This window comes from Vitis riparia, chromosome 5, assembly GCF_004353265.1.
Source record: "Vitis riparia cultivar Riparia Gloire de Montpellier isolate 1030 chromosome 5, EGFV_Vit.rip_1.0, whole genome shotgun sequence".
NCBI classification, from domain to species: Eukaryota; Viridiplantae; Streptophyta; class Magnoliopsida; order Vitales; family Vitaceae; genus Vitis; species Vitis riparia.
The window spans coordinates 4852504-4874555 of NC_048435.1; the positions used below are offsets into that span (position 1 = coordinate 4852504).

Sequence of the window (22052 nt, forward strand, 5' to 3'; positions counted from 1 at the left end):
TATGAATCTTTCTCTGATTTTGTTACTTTTTCTTAAATGATGATTAGTCGAACATGTCAAGCCTATGATTTGCGAACCTAGGTGCTTTGATACTAGTTGTTAACCAAACCACACACACATGCACACATGAGTACAAAACAAAGAAAAACGAAAGACTTTTAACATGGTTCGATGATCAATGTAATGCTTAAATCCACGAAGTGCACCAATACTCAAGATCAACAAACCTTTTGGAAGATGATTCTAGCCATTGCATCATCATATGCTTCTACCTACACTACTATTGCTAAAAAGTTTCACATGTATTCCTTAAAGTTTCTATTTCATTCATTCTCATATTAAAGAGTGAATCCATGTCACAATGGTAGCATTGGGGGTACATGTGTTGAGAAACAAATATAATGTAACGTTTCAAAAAAAAGATTGATATAGACCCACTTGGTAGATTGTGAAACCAAATTAAGGCAAATCCTAAAACCTTGTGGGAAAGAGCTTGCATCAATGGGTCATGTTCATGCACTAACAGTATCAATTGGCAATAAAGCATGAGGTTGTCCATCAAGTCCCTCAAGCAATCATAAGCTTAACATTTTGAAAACACAAACTTGATGGATACTTTTGCATCTAAGATTCAAGGAGAGTATATGGTGATTGACAATCCATGGACTATCCTTTTAGCTAGTTGGTGTGAAGTATTTCTTCTCATGGAATCCATTATTACTTTCAATCGATCGAGTTGCATTTCTAAGATGTCTCGCTCATTGAGGTGATGCATTATCCCATTTTGGATTGAAATATCTTATTTATAAGGAAAAGAGTCTCCACATTGTGATTGAGACACTAAAGAAGGGTTCATCATGGTTATTAGGGTTGTAGATGATCGTTGCCAAATTGGGACCTCATTTTGTTACATAAGACCCGCAATTGTTGATTAAACTTGTGTTGTCGCGGTTCTAGTTGTGCATGAAAATCCCTTAAAGCACTATTTCTTTCTTTGGTTCAATGCTTCTGTCTTCTATCGAATCCCTTAGTGCAACATAGGTTATTGTTTGGCTTTCAAGCAAATGCTAAAGTACAAGAAACTATAATACTAGATTGTAAGAACGTAGTCAAGCTATTTTCTTGTCATTTTGATATTTTTATTTTCTCTATAATTTATCAAGACCATAATACAAACAATTATCAAAAGATGAAGTTTGTTATTGGATCCTTGTTATATTAGACGTAAATGTTAGTAAAGTAAAGAAACAATTAACCTAATGACATAAATGAATAATCAATGAATATGAAAAGCGGATATGTGGGTTTTTTTTTTTCCATTCACACATCAACCCTTCGTCATAGTTTATAATTCCCACTATAAATAAAATAAAATAATTATTAATTAATAGGTTTGCCCTAATATTATAGGTAATGGTATTTGTTTGCTTTTTTTTTTTCCTTTTTTTTTTTTTCTGTTAAATATTATTAGCTATGCGCTTACCCATCTGTAATGCCCAAAATATATAAATTATCAATTATTTATTTATTTCCTTTTTTCCCCCAACGAGAAAACATACTTCCCTCTCGTAATTTTGCCTTTGGAGTGTAGATCATAGGAGTTGTCTGCTTCCTTTCACGTGCGCATTCTTGAAACCCTAGCTCCCACAGAACCCTAAGATGGCCGGCGGTAACCCCAAGGCCTCTTCACACAAGCCCTCTTCCTCCTCTTCTCACCGGAAGTCTCGCTGGGAGTCCGGCTCCAACCCGGATAAAAAATCGGGCGACTCCAAACCACCCAATTCCTCCTCCACCCCTAAGACCCCTAACAATGACCCAAAACAAGCCCCTGCTTCCACCTCCGGCTCTTCCCATCCCAAGCCTCCGGCTGATTCCGTCCCAACCTCTGCCGCCGCTCCAGTTCGTCCTCCGGTCGCTGGAGCCCCATTCCTTCCGGACCCTACCACGTTCGGGCCTCCTCCCACTCCTCAGTATGGATTTCACATGCTTGAACGCCGGACGATTGTTCTCGCCGATGGGAGCGTCAGATCGTATTTTGCACTTTCGCCGGACTATCAGGACTTTCCACCACCGCCGCCCCGAGCGATGGACCCTGCCGGGAGGTTCTTGCCTATGGGGCCTGGCCACGGCCCCGAACCCGTCGGTCCGGGGCTGGGCCGATTCCCTCCCACGGGACCGATGAGTCCCGAAGGGTTCCGCGGCGAACGTGATGATCCCTATTCTCGTGGCAGACATCAGGATTACTGGAATTCTCTAGGGCTAGATGGCCGTGGACACCCAGAAGGGTCGATGAAGAGGAAATACAGTGAAGAGGACGAGAGGGATAGGAGAGAAGACAGAGACAGGAGAGATGGCAATGATGAGTTTGCTAGGCAAAGGCAGCAGCTTTTACAGTATGGGAATCCTAGCTTGAACCCAAATGGGTATCCATTGGGGGGTGATCGCAGTGAATATTTGGCCGGACCTAGTAGCCCCTTCCGGAGAGGTGTTATGGACCCAATTCGTGGTGATGAATTGAGGTCTTCTAAGTATATGAGGATTGGAGGGGGTTATGAGGGGTTTTCCCGGCAAGGAGGTGTTGGGGATAATGTGGGTCTGAAGCACCATAATGTTGATCAAAATGCACTGAAAAAAGCTTTTATTCAGTTTGTAAAATTGATTAATGAAAGTGCATCACAGAGGAGATTGTACTTGGAGGATGGAAAGCAGGGCCCTCTTCGATGTCTAGCATGCGGCAGGTTTGGAAAAGATGGGCCGCTTGTACCTTCTTTATTATTGAGTTTCTTACGCATTGTCTATTTGTCATTGGTGGTTGTTGCTGTTATTGCAGACTACGTTCCATGGACTTGGGTAGATGTTTAGGTTTCAGTAGGTGGGTATGGTCAGATCATCTAATTGTCAATTAGACCATTAGATGGGGTTAAGTTGTGAATAGGTTTAACCTGTTGTTGTCCATATTGTTGGGTTCTGTGATTTTGCATGTGTGATGCGTGTCCAAGTTGTGGATGTCTTTAATTTGCTGTTGCTTAATTGTAGAATGATAAGGTTTCATGTGATTTATGACATAGTATTTCTGATTTGCCTATTACTCGTATCTTGGCTTGTGTTTGATGGAGTTATTTGCATCTCCTTGTCAGTATTAAAGACTGTTAGATATTTAGTTGTTAACAGGTTAAAAAATTTTGCCCTCTATTTCATAGAATGAGAAGTTTCTGTGATGTAGAATGTCTGATAGATTAAGAAAGTATATGCGGGTACTTCTATGAATAATTAATGTGTTTCTCCTGTCCTTTCTAGGTCAGACCTATTCGGTTCAAAGTTGATCCAATCTATGTTGTGTGGCTTGGTGGGGAGATTCACATATCTTGTAATCTCTTGACAACATAGTCTGAAAAATTAGGATTCTTGGGCTTTTGGGTTGCAAAGTCAATGGGATTTGATAGAATTTGTCGTGATTGATGGAATTGTCATAATGTCACGTGCTTTATGCTTTAATAGAGTGGGGAATGGTGGTGAGATTTTTATGAGTCACGATGAATAACTTGCTTTGTAATATATTGTTTTATGAACATAATTGAAACTATTTTCTTTTTAGCATTTATTAGTCGTTTGGCAAGTATCAAACTAACTTGCTTTAGTTGGAAAACATAGTAAATTTGTTCTCACTTTTCCTCATATTGATATGATACGATTAGGAGTTTCATTCACTTCTTTCCAATAGAATACATATTTATTCAAAAAAGAATGCATTGGGATGTGTTGAAGTTTTGCATTTTTTTGGGGACTGGTGTTATCAAAGGTGATCGCTTGGGTCGCCTAGGCTACCAGGCTAGGTGGGGCAGATAAAAGTTGCCTCTTGAAGACCCAAACAAGGCGGCTTCAAAGAGGCAACATCTAGGCAATTGCCTTAGGATAAGGCGCAATGCATAGAGTTGATCGCCTTTGACCATGAGTTAAGATTAAACATACTTAGATTATAATTTTATTTAATCTAATATTGGATTAAACAAAGTATAAAATGAAATATTATATTATCAATCATAGAGATAATAAGATGGATGGCTATCAATCTAGTCATGATGGAAGTGATGACAATTTTCTTTTCAATGATGACTATGATGATGATGATGCCTAAAGCTTCTCTAGAATGTTTAATCTCTAATTTGTTTTTTATTTTTCTTTTTAAATGTTTGAAAAATTAGAATATGCATTTAGATAGGATGAATATCTTTAAACAATATGATGTCTCTTATGACATGGGGTATAATATTTAACACTTTGAATAATAATTACTACTTTGTTAATTTTATAAGACATCATGAGCGATGAAAAATTGATAGTGTTGATTGTTGAAGACAACACTTATATTGTTTGAGTATTGAATAGGTAAATATATGTATATTGTTATTGCTTTACTATAGTTAGACTATCACCTTGTTTTTCGACAGTTGCCTTAGCCTAAAAGAAGTCTTATTGCCTTGACATAGCCTTTTGCTTTTGACAACACTGTTCGGGACTGCATATTTTAGTGTTGTAGGAAGTTTTTTTTCATAATCATGATTGGTGGATAACTGTTATGATTTAGATTTCTCATTTTGGATTCTTGATGCTTACCCCTTTTTTTTAGTGGTGTACACCTTTGTATCACTTCTTTTTCATCTGATGATGTGGGATATGGATCCAGTTGATAGTTGGAACATGTAAGGTAATGCAAGTTGTTGGTAGATGTTATAGTTGGGATGTGCAAGTAGATTTCCATACATAACTACCCTTGTTGAACTTGATTTGGCTATTCTTTTGCTGGATATCCGGGGCCTTAGTCGTGCTAAAATATGTAATCATATCGCATATTGAAGGCTAACCTCTCCATATATCTTTAATATGATAAAAAATTGAGGGTTCAGAAGTTAGAATCAACACGTATATCAATTAGGTCCTCAATGAATGATATGGGATACATGAGTGTAAAAATCTGTGATTTACCTTGATTTCATATGGAGAACGCCAGCATCTAGTGGCAGAACTTGAAGGATTTAGTTTCCACCCGTCATCATCGTGCAGCATGAAACCTATTGTATTCTGGCAAAGCCTCTAACCTTAGAGCAGTTACCTAGAGCGATTAGTGTCTATGGTTGCATTTGCAGTTTCGTTTTTGTATTATGAACACCTTAGAATAGCATCAAGGATATGTGAAATTTGTATTGTATCTTCTTATTCTGAAATTATTCCAAAATTCATCATGCTATAATATCTGCATATGAAAAAAATCTGCATAAAAGATATCAGGTCATTTTCAAATTATTCAATTTTAATTATTGGTTAGTAGATATAAATTCATGTTTCAATTGTTTGCCTTAGAATTTTAAAATATGTTAATTCTTTTTTATTCGACTGTTGTTTCTCTTCGAGTATGATTTACATTATGGGCTTAAATTCTAACAGTTTAAACTTTTAGGAAAATTGGTTGTTCTACATGGTATTAGAGCTTTGGTTAACAGGAAGTCCCCAGTTTAAGTCTTGCCCCATCCATTTATCTATTTAATTATTGTAATCATAAAAAAAAAAAAAGTAATTTGTATGCTGCCAGTGCAGTTTGTGCCTTCCATGGCAGGTATGGGGCTTAAGGCTTTCCTTAATTGGGATTTAAGGCTTTTCTTACTATAATTAAGTTACATATGGTCCTTTTTTAGTTCCTTTCGCATTTTGCTCTTAACATATTGAATGTTTTTGGATGTTAGAAGGATCTTTATGTTGATGGTTTGAGTTTGTTACTTTTAGATTGGCTAAGGGCAAAGATGGTTTTAGTCGATATTTTAGCTATCAGTGATGGTTTTCTATAAGTATTTTCATCAAACTATTTTTCTTAGGGTGATCTACTTGCTCTTATGTAGTGGTAAGTTGGTCAACTAATGATAGAATTGGTAGATTTCTTGGGGTATTGTTAGAAGAAACCTTTTTTTCCTTTGGTGCTGGACAAAATAAATAGAATGCATTAAGAGGTGCCTAGCAAAAAATAGGGGGTTCAACCCAAGTATACATGAAGTATATAGGAAGTGCACAAAATGGTAACACTAGGGCTAAGCTACCCAATCATCATACTATCTACAAAACCCAAAAAGGACAACAAATGAAGGCCCAAAGTCCTTTTTGCCCATAAAAATAAAGACTTTAGGAGCATTTCTTTTGTTCCATGCATTCAAAGTGTTAGGGAGAAATGGGGAGGGCTTGGAGATTTCCCATGTCTTGTTCGTAGATGATACTTTGTTTTTTTGTGAGGCCACGTCTTCCCAAATGACTTATTTGAGTTGGTTACTCATGTGGTTTGAGACCATTTTGTGTTTGAAAATCAATTTAGATAAAAGTGAGCTTATTATGGTTGGGAGGGTGTCGAATGTAATGGAGTTGGTTGCTATATTTGGTTGTAAAGTGGGTGTGCTCCCAACCACTTATTTGGGGCTCCCTCTAGGAGTTGCCCATAACTTGTAGTAGTTTGGGACGGGGTTGAAGAAAGGTTTAGAAAGAGATTAGCAATGTGGAAAAGACAATATATTTCTGAAGGGGGAAGGCTAACTTTGATCAAGAGCACGCTAGCTAGCCTGCCAATCTATTTTATGTCTCTTTTTCGGATGCCGAGGAGGGTTTGCTTAAGTTGGAGAAGATTCAAAGGGACTTTTTGTGGGGAGGTGGGGCTCTAGAGAAAAAGCCTCATTTAGTGAATTGGGATATTGTTTGTTTAGACAAAAGAAAAGGAGGCCTTGGAGTTAGACATCTTAACTCTCCTAATAAGACTCTCCTCTGCAAATGGATTTGGCGCTTTGCTAAGGAAAGGGATGCCCTTTGGAGAGAAGTTATTTGTGGTAAATTTGGGGAATTGGAAGAGGGTTGGTGCTTAAGGAAGTGAGAGGCAGCTATGGTGTTGGTCTATGGAAAGTTATAAGGCTTTTGTGGGAGTTGGTCTTTTCTAGAACTCTCTTTGTAGTGGGCAATGGGAGAAGGGTCAAGTTTTGGAAAGACGGATGGTGCGGGGATGGGCCTTTATGTGTGTCCCTTCCCTCATTGTTTGCTTTAGCTAGCTCAAAAGAGGCTTGGGTGGCGGATTTGTGGGTGCACTCTTCTGAGGGAGGTGGATGGAACCCAAGCTTTTCTAGACCTCTCAATGATTGGGAGATTGAGACAGTGGAATGCTTCTTGTCAAGGATTCAAGACAAAGTGGTGGTTGAGGAGAGAGAGGATGAGGTGTTTTGGGTGGTTACAAAGAATGGATCCTTTTCTGTTAAGTCCCTCATTTCTATCCTCGAGGAAGTAAGGGTAAGCGCTTTCCCTACTAGTATTGTGTGGAATGCTTGGGTCCCTCCTAAGGTTAGTTTTTTTTTTGCTTGGGAGGCAACCTGGGGGAAAGTTTTGACTTTAGACCAATTGCAAAGGAGAAGTTGGTCTTTAGCCAGTAGATGGTCCCTTTGTTATGCTCGTGAGGAGTCAATTGACATCTTGCATTGTGGTAAGGCAAGGCTATTGTGGGAGCTCTTGTTCTCTTTGTTCAGGATGTGTTGGGTGATTCAAGCTTCCGTTAGAGAGACCCTTTTAGGGTGGCAGGGCTCATTCATTGGAAGAAAGAGAAAGAAAGTGTGGAGTGCAGTGCCTTTGAGCCTCTTTTGGACAATTTGGAAGGAGAGAAATAGAAGATCTTTTGAGAATATGGAGCTTTCTGTTCAAATGCTGAAAGTTCTTGTTTTTGTGTAGTTTATTATCTTGGACAAACATGTTTATAGAACATACTTCTATGTCTTTAGTTGATTTTATTGATTGGTTGGGGACGGATTGAGGGAAGGAGTATTTTTTGTTTTCCCCATCCTTTTTGGCGCTATTAGGCGACCGTTGTATGCACCACATGTACTTTGGTGCGCCCCTTTTGGTGTTTTTATTCAATTTGCACTTGCTTATCAAAAAAAAAATCTTTCAGTTCCATGTAAGATTACTTTAGGTCTTCAAAAGATCTTCCATTCCACTCTCTCCAAGTGAACTATAAAAAATACATAATGGAATCATCCTCCAAATAGCTGTGTGCTTGGTACAGACAAAAAAAGCCCTCTTATTGAGAAGGATTTCTCTAATCAATTGGGGAAACAGTAACAAAGACATGTCAATAAGAGAAATGATCGTAGACCACAAACCATAGGTCTATTTGCAGTGCATGAGAATGTGGGCTGCCAATTCCTCATCATCTTTGCAAAGACAAAACCTTGCAATGGAGGCTCTCACCATAGAATTGCTATTGGTCACCACTTGAATAAAATTCTCCTTTCTATGTTCTTCCACCATAGAATCAAACAATTCAAAAAAATTTCTACATGCTTTTAAATTGTGGAAGTATCTATGGTTTTCAAAAAAACAGTTCCCATTATACTATTTTTAAGAAAGTTTGTAATAGATCATCCTATTTCATCACTCCAACCATTGGCTATAAGATTACATCCAATTTTTCTTCACTTAAGCTTTATATTTGTCTAGAGTTTCACTAGTATTTTCAACTTCTTTTTTCAAAGAAGAAACTCTAACTACATGATAAATAAAATAACTAATTTTAATTCCTTCCCATCTTTAATAGCAGAATTGATCCTCTTGTGAAATAAAGAAATCTTTAACCAAACTAAGGGCCAAAGCATTCCCATAAATAAATCTAAAAATACTCACACTTGATCACAATCTCTCAATTTTTTCAAAGAAATTTTCTTTGCCTTTTCCTTTGAACTCTTTCTTTCAAGAAAGGATGCATAGTTACTTTTTAGCAATTTTTGCTTTTTCTTCTTTGAAACATTCTTCATCAACTTCTTTATAGTTACCATTCTTTTTCCAACACAATCAAATTTTTTGTAAGCATCTCTTAAACTTCCTCCAATTTTTTTTGTACAGCACAAAGCACATTTGACCACCCATGAAAATGTTTTCTAATTGGGCAATGAGAGGTCGGGGACCAGCTCATTTTTGGTTGCTTTCAAATAGTCCGTCATGAAACGAGACAAATTTTAGATGTTGTATTGATAGCCAATGAAATAGTAGATAAGAAAAGGAGATCATGGGAGAAAGGAGTGGTCTTCAAAATCGATTTTGAGAAGGCCTATGACCCACATGGGTTAGAGGTTTTTGGACCATGCACTAGATAGAAAGGGGTTTAGTACTAGGTGAAAATCATGGACGAGGGAATGTTTGTTTTAGGCAAGTTTTGTAGTCTTATTGAATGGAAATGCCAAAGAATGGTTTAAAGAAACCTGAGGATCAACACAAAGAGCATCCGCTTTCTCCTTTTCTTTTCATCATTGTAACAGATGTTTTAAGCAGGACGTGGATAAGAGCAGAGGAAATGGGTATTCTGGTAGGGTTCCTAGTAGGGAGGTGCGGAACTAGAGTGACATTATCTTTTTTTTTTTAATACAAATGTGGAAAAGTTGCAAAATCTTGAGTTTATCCTATTGGTTTTTGGGCTCATTTTAGGACTTAAGATTAATTTATACAAGAGCACATGTTAGGAATCAATATGAGTCCAAATTTGATTTCTAGCTTGGCTTCATTGTTAGAATGTAAAGCTTTGAATGTCCTTTGGCCTATTTGGGTCTTTTACAAGGGGGGAAGCCTAAGATTGATGTCTTTTTGGGACTCAGTCTCACTAATTTAGTCTTGTTTGTTTTGCATCCCTAGTTATTTCCTTTTGTGGTACAAGATCCCATCCTTAGTGGAAACAAGGATTGAGAAAATGCGAAGAGATTTTTCTTAGTCACTTGTTATTTACATGGTCTTTAAAGTTTCCTTTCTAGAACAAGATAAACAGTTCTATTATCCAAGGTCTGTAGATTGCCTACGTTCCTTGTTTTAATGAGGCGTTACTTCTTGTTTCATTCCATTTCAGTGTTTTCTTCCCCTCGCTTAATGCTTTGTCTAAGTTCCACTTGTGCGTTTTTGAAGATACTTATGCTGTTTATTATAGCTGGGTGTTATGATTCTGATGGTTTATCTATTGTTTGGTTATAATTTTTGTTTTAAGGTTTTCTGGAAGATACATCATGTGAATTTCCTACCAAACTATACTGCTTTTGTTTATGGATCCAAACCTATTAGTTATGTTCTATTTCTTTCTTTTTTAACCTTTGGTTCATTTGCTGTTGTTTGGCTTCTGAAGTAGTTTGTTTGCCAGTTCTGTGTTCAAGGTATATTAGAAATAAGATACACTGCATGTTAAGCCTACCAAGTTGAAAATGATGCTTTAAAGACATGTTTTGAGGAGCAAGAGCTACTATTCTATTTGCCCATAAAAAAAAAAAAGAAAAAAAAAACGAAAAGAGGAACCACTATTCTTGTCATGTACCAAGCTAACCCCTAGGGCTCATGGAGCTGACCTGAAGTAGTAGAGATTTAGGCTTTGTTGAGTGAGTTTGTTATTATTGGTGTTCTCCAGCTTTTTGCTTTTAGTGCACAATTCTTCTTCCATCTTTTGTCTTTCAGTGCACAATTTTTTTCCCCCTATTTTAGGATGACTTTTCTTTGCCCAGGCCTTTTAGGATTTGTGTTTACAAGTGCTTATTTCAAATTTTCAGTTAATGTGGAGTCATTAGAAATGTAGCCAGACAGTATGCTAATTATTTTCCTTTTGATAGGAGACGGTGGACTAACTGTCAGAAATTCCATTCTAATACTAGGATTATATATTGATTGAGTGCTTAGTGATTTATGATTGCAAAGTCATGCATACCAGTGGTTTATGACTTACTGAAAGTTCATACAGAAGATATGTTAAATTACCGATAATGTCTAGATTCAACAGACCTCAAATTTGAGATGGTGTATTGTTTAGTATGTAGTCTTCCTTACTGGTATTTGCAATTATAGTTGTTGGATGGATGAGAAGGGTGGTTACATTCTTCTAATTGTATTCTAATGTGGCAGATTTTTTGCATTCCTTTGATTTATGAACATAGATCCATCGCAATATTTTGGTTCTTCAGATAGATGGCAGAAAATGAGCATGCATATCCATTTGAATTGGTTTGGCAAAGAATTGCAGATGGCTTCTGATTTGGTCTTAAGGCCTAGCAGGTGTTAAGCACCATTGTAGTGTATTGTTTTGGAATCCCTGCATGTTTGTTACCTTCTTTACTGTTTAAGCAGATGTAAAGTGCTTTTAGGGATTGGTTGCAACTTGGAAGTAGTTTCCTGCTCTGCTGTTTTTATTGGCTGATGATTACTTAATTGTCAAGAAGATTAAGAACATGTCTAATAGAATGTGTTGTATCGGTTTTTCTGAGGGAGGTTTAATTCATGTTATGGAAGCTTAATTCATGTTTTTATCTTATTTATTAGTAAGGTTTGTACCTCAGTTCCAGCAAACTGGTTACACCAAAGAGTAATGGTGGTGCTGTTCTCCTAGCATCACTGGTTCAGTGGCTTTGTTTTTTATTTTGGTTTTAATTCTTAATTATAATTTAAAAGGTTAGTGCACATGTTTTATTTGGAAGTTAGGACTAAATTAAATAGAGATAAATAGTTTCTTACATGTCTCTCTACATCATTGGTAGATGTATTCTGGCTTTGAGGGTGATTTTGTTTCGAGATTTTAGAGTCCATATTTTTTAGTTCTAGTTACAAGACTTTTGCTGGTCACTCTCTAATTGTCTTGGATGGCACCTTCTTCTGAGTTCTGACACATTGAAAGCCATTCTGCCCATGTGATCCCTTCAATTGTTTGTATGAATTTTTGCCCAGATGAGGTCTTCTATCAGTAGCTGCTTGTAAATAGCTGTATTGGTTTGAAATTATTAAGCTTATATTTCACAACAACCTCAATTTAGTTGTCACTTTCTTGTTTCAATCACTTTGGGTTGCCAACACAAATCTTGTCCCGACATCCCAATCCATTCTGAGTGAAAATTTTGGTGGGAGCTTCTGATTTCTACCACACAGGTTTCTCTCATTGCTTTTCTCACTTATGCATTCCCCTATCTATTCTTTTGTAAGTAAGATCTCTCTAAGAGTTTATTCCTTGCAATTAGTAATTTCTTCTTACATGGCTCTCAATGACGTTTCTTGAACATATTTAATTGATTGAAATTGTTGCTCATCATAAAGTGGTACTACTACTATATATAAAAAAATTGATTTTGTTTTTCCTACTATGTTCACTCTCTATTCCACCTAGTGTTATCAAAAGCGATCACTTGGGACACCGGGGCCATTGGGCCAGAAGGGGCAGATAAAAGTCACCTCTTGAAGGCCTAGGCAAGATGGCTTCAAAGAGGCGATGCCTAGGTGGTCACCTTGGGATTATAGGTGTAAGGCATAGAGGTGGTCGCCTTTGACCATGGGTTAAGAGTAGACATACTTAGATTGTAATTTAATTCAATTTAACTTTAGATTAAACAAAGTATAAGATAAAATATTATATTATCAATTATGGTGATAATGAGGATAGAGGGCTATCAATCTAGTCTTGATGGAAGTGATGGCAATTTTAATTTCAATGATGATTATGATGATAATGATGATAATGCCCAAAGCTTCTCTAGGATGTTCATTCTTTTATTTTGTTTTTTATTATGATTTTTAGATGTTTGGAAAATTAGGATATGCATTTGGACAAGGTGAATTTCTTTAAATAATATGATGTTTCTTATAATGTGGGGTATAATATTTAATACTTCGAATGATTGTTACTATTTTGTTAATTGTATAAGACAACATGAGGGATGAAAAATTAATAATGTTGATTGTTGAAGACGACACTTATATTGGTTAAGTATTGAATAGGTATATATATGGATGGTTTTTATTGCCTTACTATTGTTAGGCTATTGCCTTGTTTTTGGCCTTTTGCCTTAGGCTTAAAGGAATCATATAGCCTTGACATTCCCTTTTGCTTCTGACAACACTGATTCCACCATAAGCATCTTGTTTGTGCTCAGTCGATTAACCTATCACTTTCAGGGAAGTGACAAAGATATTTTCTTCATAAAGGTCAAAGTTGTTGCTCAACAAGGGATTTTTTGGGACCATAAGTGCTGAACAAGGGTTATTTTTTCATGCCTTATTGGGATTTTATTGGACCATGTACTCTCAACAAAGGATTTTGTTGTTATCTTATTGGTACTTCAGTTATCATACTTGGCAGTGTCTGACTCCACAAATAATGGATCTGGTGTATTTTGTAGGAGTTTTAAATGTAGGAATTTGGATGCTGATGGTATCTGGTTGATACAGGGATGAGAGAATTCAGTTTTTTGACTAAATTCTATCTGTTCAAGTTCCTGATAAGCATTTTTGTTGATACTTGGAAGATATGGTATTGATGTCATTACTTTCTGGGTTGTGGTATTGATTTCTATCTGGAATGTAAGGTTTAAAGCATTGGTTTTTAGTCACTGGTTTATGTGGTTTTGTTTATGAACTTCTTCCTCTGGGGAATAGGCTATTAAGTGCTCCATTGGTAATATATCTGCTAATGGAGTATGCTACCACATATTTTGCTTTGAATCTAGCTGATGCTTTAACTTGTATGCAGCTGAGTCAGGGACGTCGCCCTTTTTCTGAGATTGTATTCGTAGTCCCTTTGTTGTTGTTTTAGAAGTGCAGTGTGTGACAGTTTGGTTTCTTTGTTTGGTAGTTCACACTTGCAGCCATAATTTGTTGTGACTTTGGTGCATTGTGAGCAATAGAAGTGTAATGAACATAGGTTTTTGCTCAACAATGCAATGTAAATAGGTTGTGCATATTGCCCATGTAATATATTTTTCTTGGTATTTTGAATAGTTGTGAAGTAAAGTTCATGAATCATCTTTTTGTTTTGTTTGTTTGTTTTTTTGGTTAGTTTTTCTTGCTGTTAGTTTTTTAAATATTGTGGCTAGCTAGGTAGCACTATAATTGACAATGCATCTAATATTTTATCTGGTTGTAAATTAGACATACTGGGTGTCCAGTGCAACAAATTTGTTCAAATTTCTGGTGCTTGCTGTCCAAGCAGTAATTTGTAGGTGTTCAGTTCAATGTCTCCTTGTTGATGCTTCTGCAATATACTGTTCTATATTGGACATCGCTGTCCTCTGATCAGTCATTATATGCCATATTTGTAGATTGTTACAAGTAACAAGCCATTTAGAACGAAAATATTGGTTTCGCTGGGTTTGGAGATTCATTTTTCTGTTGCATGCATATACACCCCTTATAAAGCTGCGCTACAATTCCCAATGGCTAACCTTTTAGCTTTGTGTATCTACCTCTTTGGGTTGAGGCCAAAGCTATGGCTTCTTTACGAGTGGAATGGCTTGCAGCCTTATGTTTTAATGCATATGAATAGACCAGATGCTTAAATGATTCAATTTCAGTGTGATGCAATCTAACTCCCTTGGATAACAGCATTCTCAGAAAATTGGGAGGTGCAAGTGGTATCAAAAGTTAAAGTGATGTAATCTATGAAATCATCTAGATGATCCTTTGCTTACAATAAAAATGTACTCATCTCAAATGTTTGGTTGTTAACCTTTTTTTTGTTTTTGTCCAAATGCTAGCAGAAACATAGTGGAATGATCTCATTCTGTGTTCAAATACCCCTTCATCCTTTTTTTAAGTTTATGCTTGCTACATAGATTGGTTAAACCCTAGGATTTTGTTCAATCTGCATAATGCACGCATGATTTGTTACCTTATTTATCCATATGTGCATATTGCTGTAAACTTGTGACGTATTATTCTCGTTGCCTTGTTGGTTTATTTTTGTAGACTTACGGTAATGTGTGAGAAACCTGAAATATTTTTCTTCAATACCCGTGATATGCAACATTTCAGGTCTTCTAAAGATTTTCCAGATATGCATGCTCTTGTTATGCACACATACAACTCCAACTCAGATAATGCTAACTTGCTTGTGGATCACTTGGGCTTACACAAAGCTCTGTGTGTTCTATTGGGATGGAACTACTCAATGCCTCCTGATAACTCAAAGACATATCAGTTTTTGTCTGCTGATGAAGCAGCAGCAAACCAGGATGATCTGATTATGTGGCCGCCCACAGTCATCATTCATAATACAGTTTCAGGAAAGGGTAAAGATGGGCGCATGGAGGGTTTGGGAAACAAAGCTATGGATAATAAGCTTAGAGGTATAACATGCCCCTTCATTCTTTATCCTCATTGCTGCTATTTAATGTTGGAATGACCCTCCAAAATAGTTGGCCCTCTAGTGAGAAATCCTACGCATGCATTGAATGCACCAATTTTTTTTTTTTTGCCATTGTTCAGTAAGTGCATATATACTTCTCAGATGCAATAGTTTGTTAGATTCTGATTACCATGGTCATATGAATCTTCCTTGTAGGTTTATGCTGGTTTACTCCATCCTCTTATTGATGATTGATATGAATAAAGAGATTGCTTCTTTGAGTGATATGATTTTTGTTTTGAAGTAGGAATAGTTTTAGTTAGTCCCTCCCTGAACTAATTTGTATTAGGCGTCAGGCACCCATGTTAAGACACAGTGCACATCATCCACATGGTGAACCATCAATTCATTTGTATTAGGTGTAAGGACTCCTAGCATCCGAAATCTAGTGTCATTTGAATGATCTTATGGTTATCTTTTAAGAAGAACAAGCACATCATCTTCAGTAGGGTTGTCTCAAAAGGCTCTGGGAAGACTATTTTTATTATGCAACTGTCTTTCTAATATTGAGGCCTGATTGGTTGTCTGACAAAGTTTGACCTTGATGTATAGTGAAATAGTTAGATTTGTTGATACATAACTTTGTTGATGGGTGTTGCAAATAATCATCATTATCAGTGTACTTGCATTCTTACCTTTTCATTAGATGCAAAACATATAGGGAAAGAACAACCTGAAAAACAAACTAACCATATACAGTACAATGCAAGTCATCAATAGACTCCATTTCTCATTTTCTCTTTCTTCAACCTGTAGCTTCAATCCTGTAATACTGGATGGCTTAAACAAATATTCAAATTGCCATTTTTTTCCCCTTGGAAGATCCTTATTTTCCTTTCTCTCCAAACTACCCAAAATAGCCAAAGCACCCAGTTCCTTAAGGTGTAATGCTCTCCTCTAAGTCAAGGCTTTCTTCCTTTCAGAATTCTACAGAAACTTAATCATTTTTTTGATATTGCTTCCATTTCTGAATACATGGATTTATTTTAATGCTATATGAATATTCTCTCTGATTTGTAATGTACAAATTTCTTTGTTCATAAGTTTATGCATTTCTTAAGGCAGGGGCCCAACTTGTCCAACTTGGTTAAGATTGTTCTCCACCCTACCCAAATCAACTAAAGCTTGGTCTTGACCAGGCTGTTCAGGTTGGACTAGAATAATTGTATGTTGTCTTTTGCTAATGCCTATGAAGTCCATTGAGGAAAAACATTTAGAAGAAACCTCATAGAATAAGATATTAATTAAAGGTGGCTTGAAAGGGCTTCTATAATTAATGAACTGAAAACAGTTCTAACCAATGTCAAATTACATCTCAAGCCAACTAGCACAACATGTAAAACCTCTCCCGTAAGTAGAGGCTTTGCATTTATTCTTAAATATATTTGTTAAGAATATTAATATAATGGAAGCAATTCAAAATGTGTTTCAAGTTTGAATTTTTTAATTAATTTTTATTTTTATGATCAGTGGCTATCTTAATGTTGGACCATCTGATTTTGAGAAATAGAAGGCCTTTATGAATTTGGTCCTGGCCAATCAATTTTTGCTAAGCACTATCTTTTGTTTGCAATGGTATCTGTGGCATGGCTCAGTGCATTTGTTATGCTTTCATTTACATTGTGAGTTGGCAGTGGCTTGGGGATACTCAACTTGGGACAAAGGGGGGGAATTTTGTGGACAGTATCTATTTTCACTTCTTGTGATCCTTTGGCAAGAAGGAAATAGTATCTTTTTTAAGATGGGAATAAGGGTAGAGGTGTTCAGCCTTCATGTAGAATTGTAAAGTGTTTTGTATAGCTCTCTTTTAGAGGGTTTAGCATGTGGTGATTTACGCCTGTTTACAGGTTTGTATTTTTTGCCTAATGCCCCAGGACAATCTGCATAAAGGTGAGCCCAAATTTGCCTGATATTCTGTCCAGGTTAAATTAGAAGTAAGATGCCTTCCAAATTTGAAGAGTTTGATTCTGCATAACAGTTTCCAGTTTGATTTTAGAGTTTTAGAATTCCAAATTGAGTTTAACGATTCATGTTTTATTTGGGAAGAAATTTAGAGTTATGTTTGGTTCTCTCATCTGAAAGCAGTTCTCAAGAACAGGTTATTGAAACTAAAAACAAAGAACAGTTCTAGAATTTTTGCTTGAAAATCATGTTTGGTAAATATAAATTCAGAACAGTGTTCAGAAAGCTGAGTATTGTTAAATTTGTTTGAAAATCTATTGGAGATAGTTCTGAAAAGAATAATAATTGAATTTTTTTTACTATTTTCCAGAGCTCCAATTTTCTTTCACTTTTATTATTTTTAGTTGGTTAAGTTGTACATATATAGGCATGCTTAAAATTTAATGCACATGTCTATATCTAGCCATTACTTTGCAAGATCAAATAAAATAAAGTTTCCATGTAGGAGACTGTTGGATCTTTACCTTACTTTGAAGCTGCTTGGATATTTCTTTACATTATTTTATAATGGTTTTTGTTTCTATATTAGTTCTGTACACCTGTTTCCCTTGATTTTTAGAGATTAATTTCTTGTAGCGTACATAAAATACTAAGATCTCATGCACATGTCCAAGCTCAAAGGAAAGATGTTGCTTTAGGTAGGCAGTTGGTTCAAAACCATTGTTACAATGTTTTCCTCTCTTCAAATCATAATCTAATTTATAGACAAATCTTATTCAGCTTTTCTTCTGAGATTTCTATTGTAATGTTGTGCTATTTTATAAGATCAAGCTACTAAAACAGGAGAAAAGGGGGTTGCTTTTGATAGAGAGTTGCCTCAAATCTTTTCTCAAATGTTTAAGCTAGTGTCAGAAAGGAATTGTGTAGGCTGTTGCTGAGCAGTTTAGATGAGTCTAGTTGAGTCAAAAGCAAATTGCAGACAATTTTGCATGGATTGTAGGGATTAGCACCCAATGTTTTAACACATACATTCATACATGACACTGGTGACTCATTAAGATCATTCAATTGTTACACTACCTGTTGGATCGGGCAGGCATGAAATTTTACAACAATTATATAGATGGATTGATAGGTTGCAATGTTTGATAATTAATAATTTCCTTCCAATACACTGGCTTCTGTTAGCCTTAATGTAATTTTTCTTGATTGTGTCGAGTTGAGTTCTTGTTGGTTGCTAGATTGCTGAAAATGCTTAGATGTTTTGCTTCAGCAAAGGACTAACCTGATTATTTAGTGACATTGAACAGTAATATACTTCCAACATTTGGAATTGATGCCTTGATTTCTTTTTTTTTTTTTGATAAATTAATGTTGATTATGATTTTTTTTACATGTAGGTTAAATTTTGAGTATGGAATCTTTCCATTTATCTTTCTTGTATTTTGCAATGGTTTAGACTTTGTACTCTTTTTATTTGTTTCTTCTCTTTACTGTTAAAGACTTTATACTCTTTTATTCATTTCTTCTCTTTAATGTTAAAGACTTTATACTCTTTTATTCATTTATTTTCTTTTATGTTAAAGACTTTATGCTCTTTTATTCATTTCTTCTCTTTAATGTTACTTGTTAAGTGTTTGTCCAATAATGAAAACCATGCAAAGCATTAACTGTTTTCATTGCACATGATCTCATCATTTTAGTTTAGTCTTGTTTAATCACCACTTGGTTTACTCCTAGGTTTCCTTGGGATTGCACATTCACCCAATGTATGTGCTATGCATTTGTCTCAATGATCCGAACCTTGTTGTGCTCCTTTAATGAACATGTTTTTTCAGTTTCCTCTCATTCTACTCCTTGAAGCATGGATTGTCAGGTTTAGAAGCCAAATAGTATTTGTTACTCATGGCAAAAGTATGATTTACTGTTGTTATATAATAGGCTTTGGTCAAGCTTTGGTTATGCGGTGCTGAATTCAATGCAATTTGAGTCAAATCAACAAGGATTCAACACAAATAGAATTTATGCTTGGACTGATTTTATAATTTCTCATGCTCAAGTGCCAATGAAAAAAAGAAAAGAGAAAGAAAAGCTTTGTCTGTACTGTTTATGTAGGGTTTTTTTTTATCATGGGAGGTCAGTCACGTGAGATAGTAAGACATCAAGAGTTTGAGAAAGTGGAGCAGAGTGAAAGGCGACAGAGGGTTGGAGAGAATGACAATAAAGTCAAGGAGAGAATTAGGAGAGTAGGAATCTCTTCTTCTTCTTGTTGGATGGGAATGAAGCCCTCTATGGTACTTGAAAATAGTAACTCTTATGTTAATTGTCCTGGATTGAAGATAGGATGATCCCCTTGTCATCTTGATTGAAATGGACTTGATGCATATCAATTCCAACTCAATGAGCCAACGCTAACCACCAAATCAAAACCATCAAGCCAATCCTAAGGTGCTCAGTGGTTACCCAAGTTATGTGAAGTCCATTTTGAGCATGCTCTCGACTCGAGGCCTATTCCAAGAGTCATTAATTGGGTTATCCATCCTTAGGTTTAAGAATGACATTGTTGCGGCCCCATAATACCTCTCTCAACTTGACCCCCCTCCCAATATGATGCTCCTATGACTCGAACCCTTAACCCGTAGCTCTAATACCAATTCTTGAATTGGACTTTGACCATCTTATCAAAAAACCAATTGATGTCTAGTGAAGGTGGGTCAAACATTTTATAACATTTGACATCACACCTCATGGGCTTGTTCAAAGAGCCATTTTTTGAGTGACCCATCCTTGGGCTTAAGAACGGCATTGTTGCACCCCAACACATCTACTCACAGTTATTTTGGAGAGAATGTGAACTATTTCTTGTAACAGAAATAAAACAATCATCATTTTTAAGTGCTTATGGTGTCACTTTTACCACAAGGTTGAGTAGGAGAGACCCCCTCTCTTTCCAATATGAGCAGGCATTCTTATTCCATGGGCATTTGAGTTGCCTGAAGATTTACTTGGAGATAAATCTGTGTTCAAAATGTTGTAGCATTGCTGCATAAGGAGAGATGGAAACAAGCAAGCACAGGAGGAGAATGTATGGACATAATCAGTTGATTCCTAGAGGTAAAGGGCACTCAAAGTCATGTTAATGGAGACCTGTCTTGGTCATGTGACACACGCAATAGTCATGTTAGTGGATAATGACCTTGATCATGTGACACTAAGTCCCAGGACATGTGCTATTCTATAATTGTAATGCCACGATAAAGCCTAAATCTCATAAGCTGATTGTATTCAATACCTTGATCATGTGACACTAAGTCCCAGGACGTGCTATTCTATAATTGTAATGCCACGATAAAGCCTAAATCTCATAAGCTGATTGTGTTCAACACCTGCATCAGTGGGACTCAATACCCACATTATGCTATGTTAGTCACAACTTTGTTGCCATTTAATGGTCTGTTAAATAGAGATTTTCTGTAAGTTACAGGATGGGCATTACCCTATGTGTTTGCTGATTCCTTTGGCATCCCGATTCTTACTTTGTTGTCGAAATTGTATTAAAATTCTCACATGTCCATCTGTGAATTCCTATCTGTTAGTGGAATGCATTTTTCACCAGTAACAAAATCAGGTGGGCATCTGCATGTGAGCTACCTTCTTAGGTTATATCTGGTGAACTGCTTTTCTATTTATGTCCTCTATTGATTGGTTTGATAGAATCTGTCACTTTCAACAAATCGTGTGATGGTTTGAACATCTACGGGTTGCCATTCTGTAGAGCCTCATAGTGCTAGAAACTATTTGGATGGGTTGAAATTGTCTCTTCTCAGGATATGAAAATGCTAGCTAATTGGTGATTTTGAAAGGTGCCATTTATGGCTGTTGGGTGCGGTATTATGAAACTGACAACCTAGATGAATCCATCAGGATGATTATATCTTTACAGATGATGACCTTTTGGGCTTTGTTGTCCACGCCTCATTTGAAAGTCTTCTTTTAATACAAGTTATTTTTTCTCTTCTATGTTTGTGGCTTTCAGATCTTGGATTTGGGGGTGGCAAGTCAAAGTCCTTATATGGGAGAGATGGTCATCAAGGCATCACCCTGGTTAAGTTTTCTGGTGACCAATCAGGGCTGAAGGAGGCTGTGCGGCTGTCAGAATTCTTTGAGAAGGATAATCATGGACGCAAGGGTTGGGCCCGTGTACAGCCTTTGCTACCAGGCAGGGACAGTGAGAACAATCCAAACCTTGTGAAGGTGGATGAGAGGACTGGGGAGAAGAAAAGGATCTTTTATGGCTATTTGGCAACTGCTTCTGATCTAGACAAGGTTGATTTTGAGACGAGGAAGAAGGTTTTAATAGAGAGTAAGAGGGAATATAAGCCATCGAATTAGCATCTGGGAAATAGTACAAGGTACTTCCTGTGTATTCTATTCATACTGTCATTTGGTGAAGTCTAAGAAAATATTTAGATTTTTTTTTTTTTTTTTTACATTTTATTTGGTTACCCTTCCTTTCTGCGCCTCATGAATGGGAAGGTAATGGGAAGTCAAAGATTTTCTTGGTAACAAGTTCTAATATGGAGAGGTGTGTGATCCATTTTAATGCTGGTGGAAATTCTCAGTTATGTAATGATATTGATGGAACTTTTATCTGATTTCTATTTTTTTTTTATTTTTTATGATTATCTTTTCAGTTTATTAACATCACATGGTTTAAATGTTCCATTTAGACTGTTCTTGGTTAAATTAGATTTTAGACATAAGTCTGATTTTTCCCTATCCTTACTGAAAGTTCCCACTGGTTTTCATCCAACTTGTTAATTCTGTGAAATGTCATATGTGTGCATGTATGTATGCATCTGAATTGTTTAAATTATTGTTTATAGTCTTGCTTTCCATTTAGTTTAAAGTCTTTTCTGCAGGAAAAAAAATATTGGACCTGGTGTGCCTTCTA

At 36.3% G+C, this 22052-nt stretch overlaps 1 protein-coding gene across 1 annotated transcript; it reads left to right on the top strand.

Annotated features, from left to right (window-relative positions):
- Positions 1–1564: 1564 nt before the first annotated feature.
- On the top strand, positions 1565–21775 carry LOC117914920. The gene is made up of 3 exons (XM_034830443.1): positions 1565–2738; positions 14824–15137; positions 21135–21775. The coding sequence occupies exons 1-3, from the start codon at positions 1660–1662 to the stop codon at positions 21488–21490; spliced, it is 1749 nt and encodes a 582-aa protein (XP_034686334.1). The 5' UTR covers positions 1565–1659; the 3' UTR covers positions 21491–21775.
- Positions 21776–22052: the final 277 nt, after the last annotated feature.

Excerpts from the sequence above, each read along its gene's own strand:
- LOC117914920 (XM_034830443.1), top strand. The coding sequence starts at position 1,660 with ATGGCCGGCGGTAACCCCAAGGCCTCTTCACACAAGCCCTCTTCCTCC. Across the intron at positions 2,739-14,823 it reads CGATGTCTAGCATGCGGCAG|GTCTTCTAAAGATTTTCCAG; the intron begins GTTTGGAAAAGA and ends GCAACATTTCAG. Across the intron at positions 15,138-21,134 it reads TATGGATAATAAGCTTAGAG|ATCTTGGATTTGGGGGTGGC; the intron begins GTATAACATGCC and ends TGTGGCTTTCAG.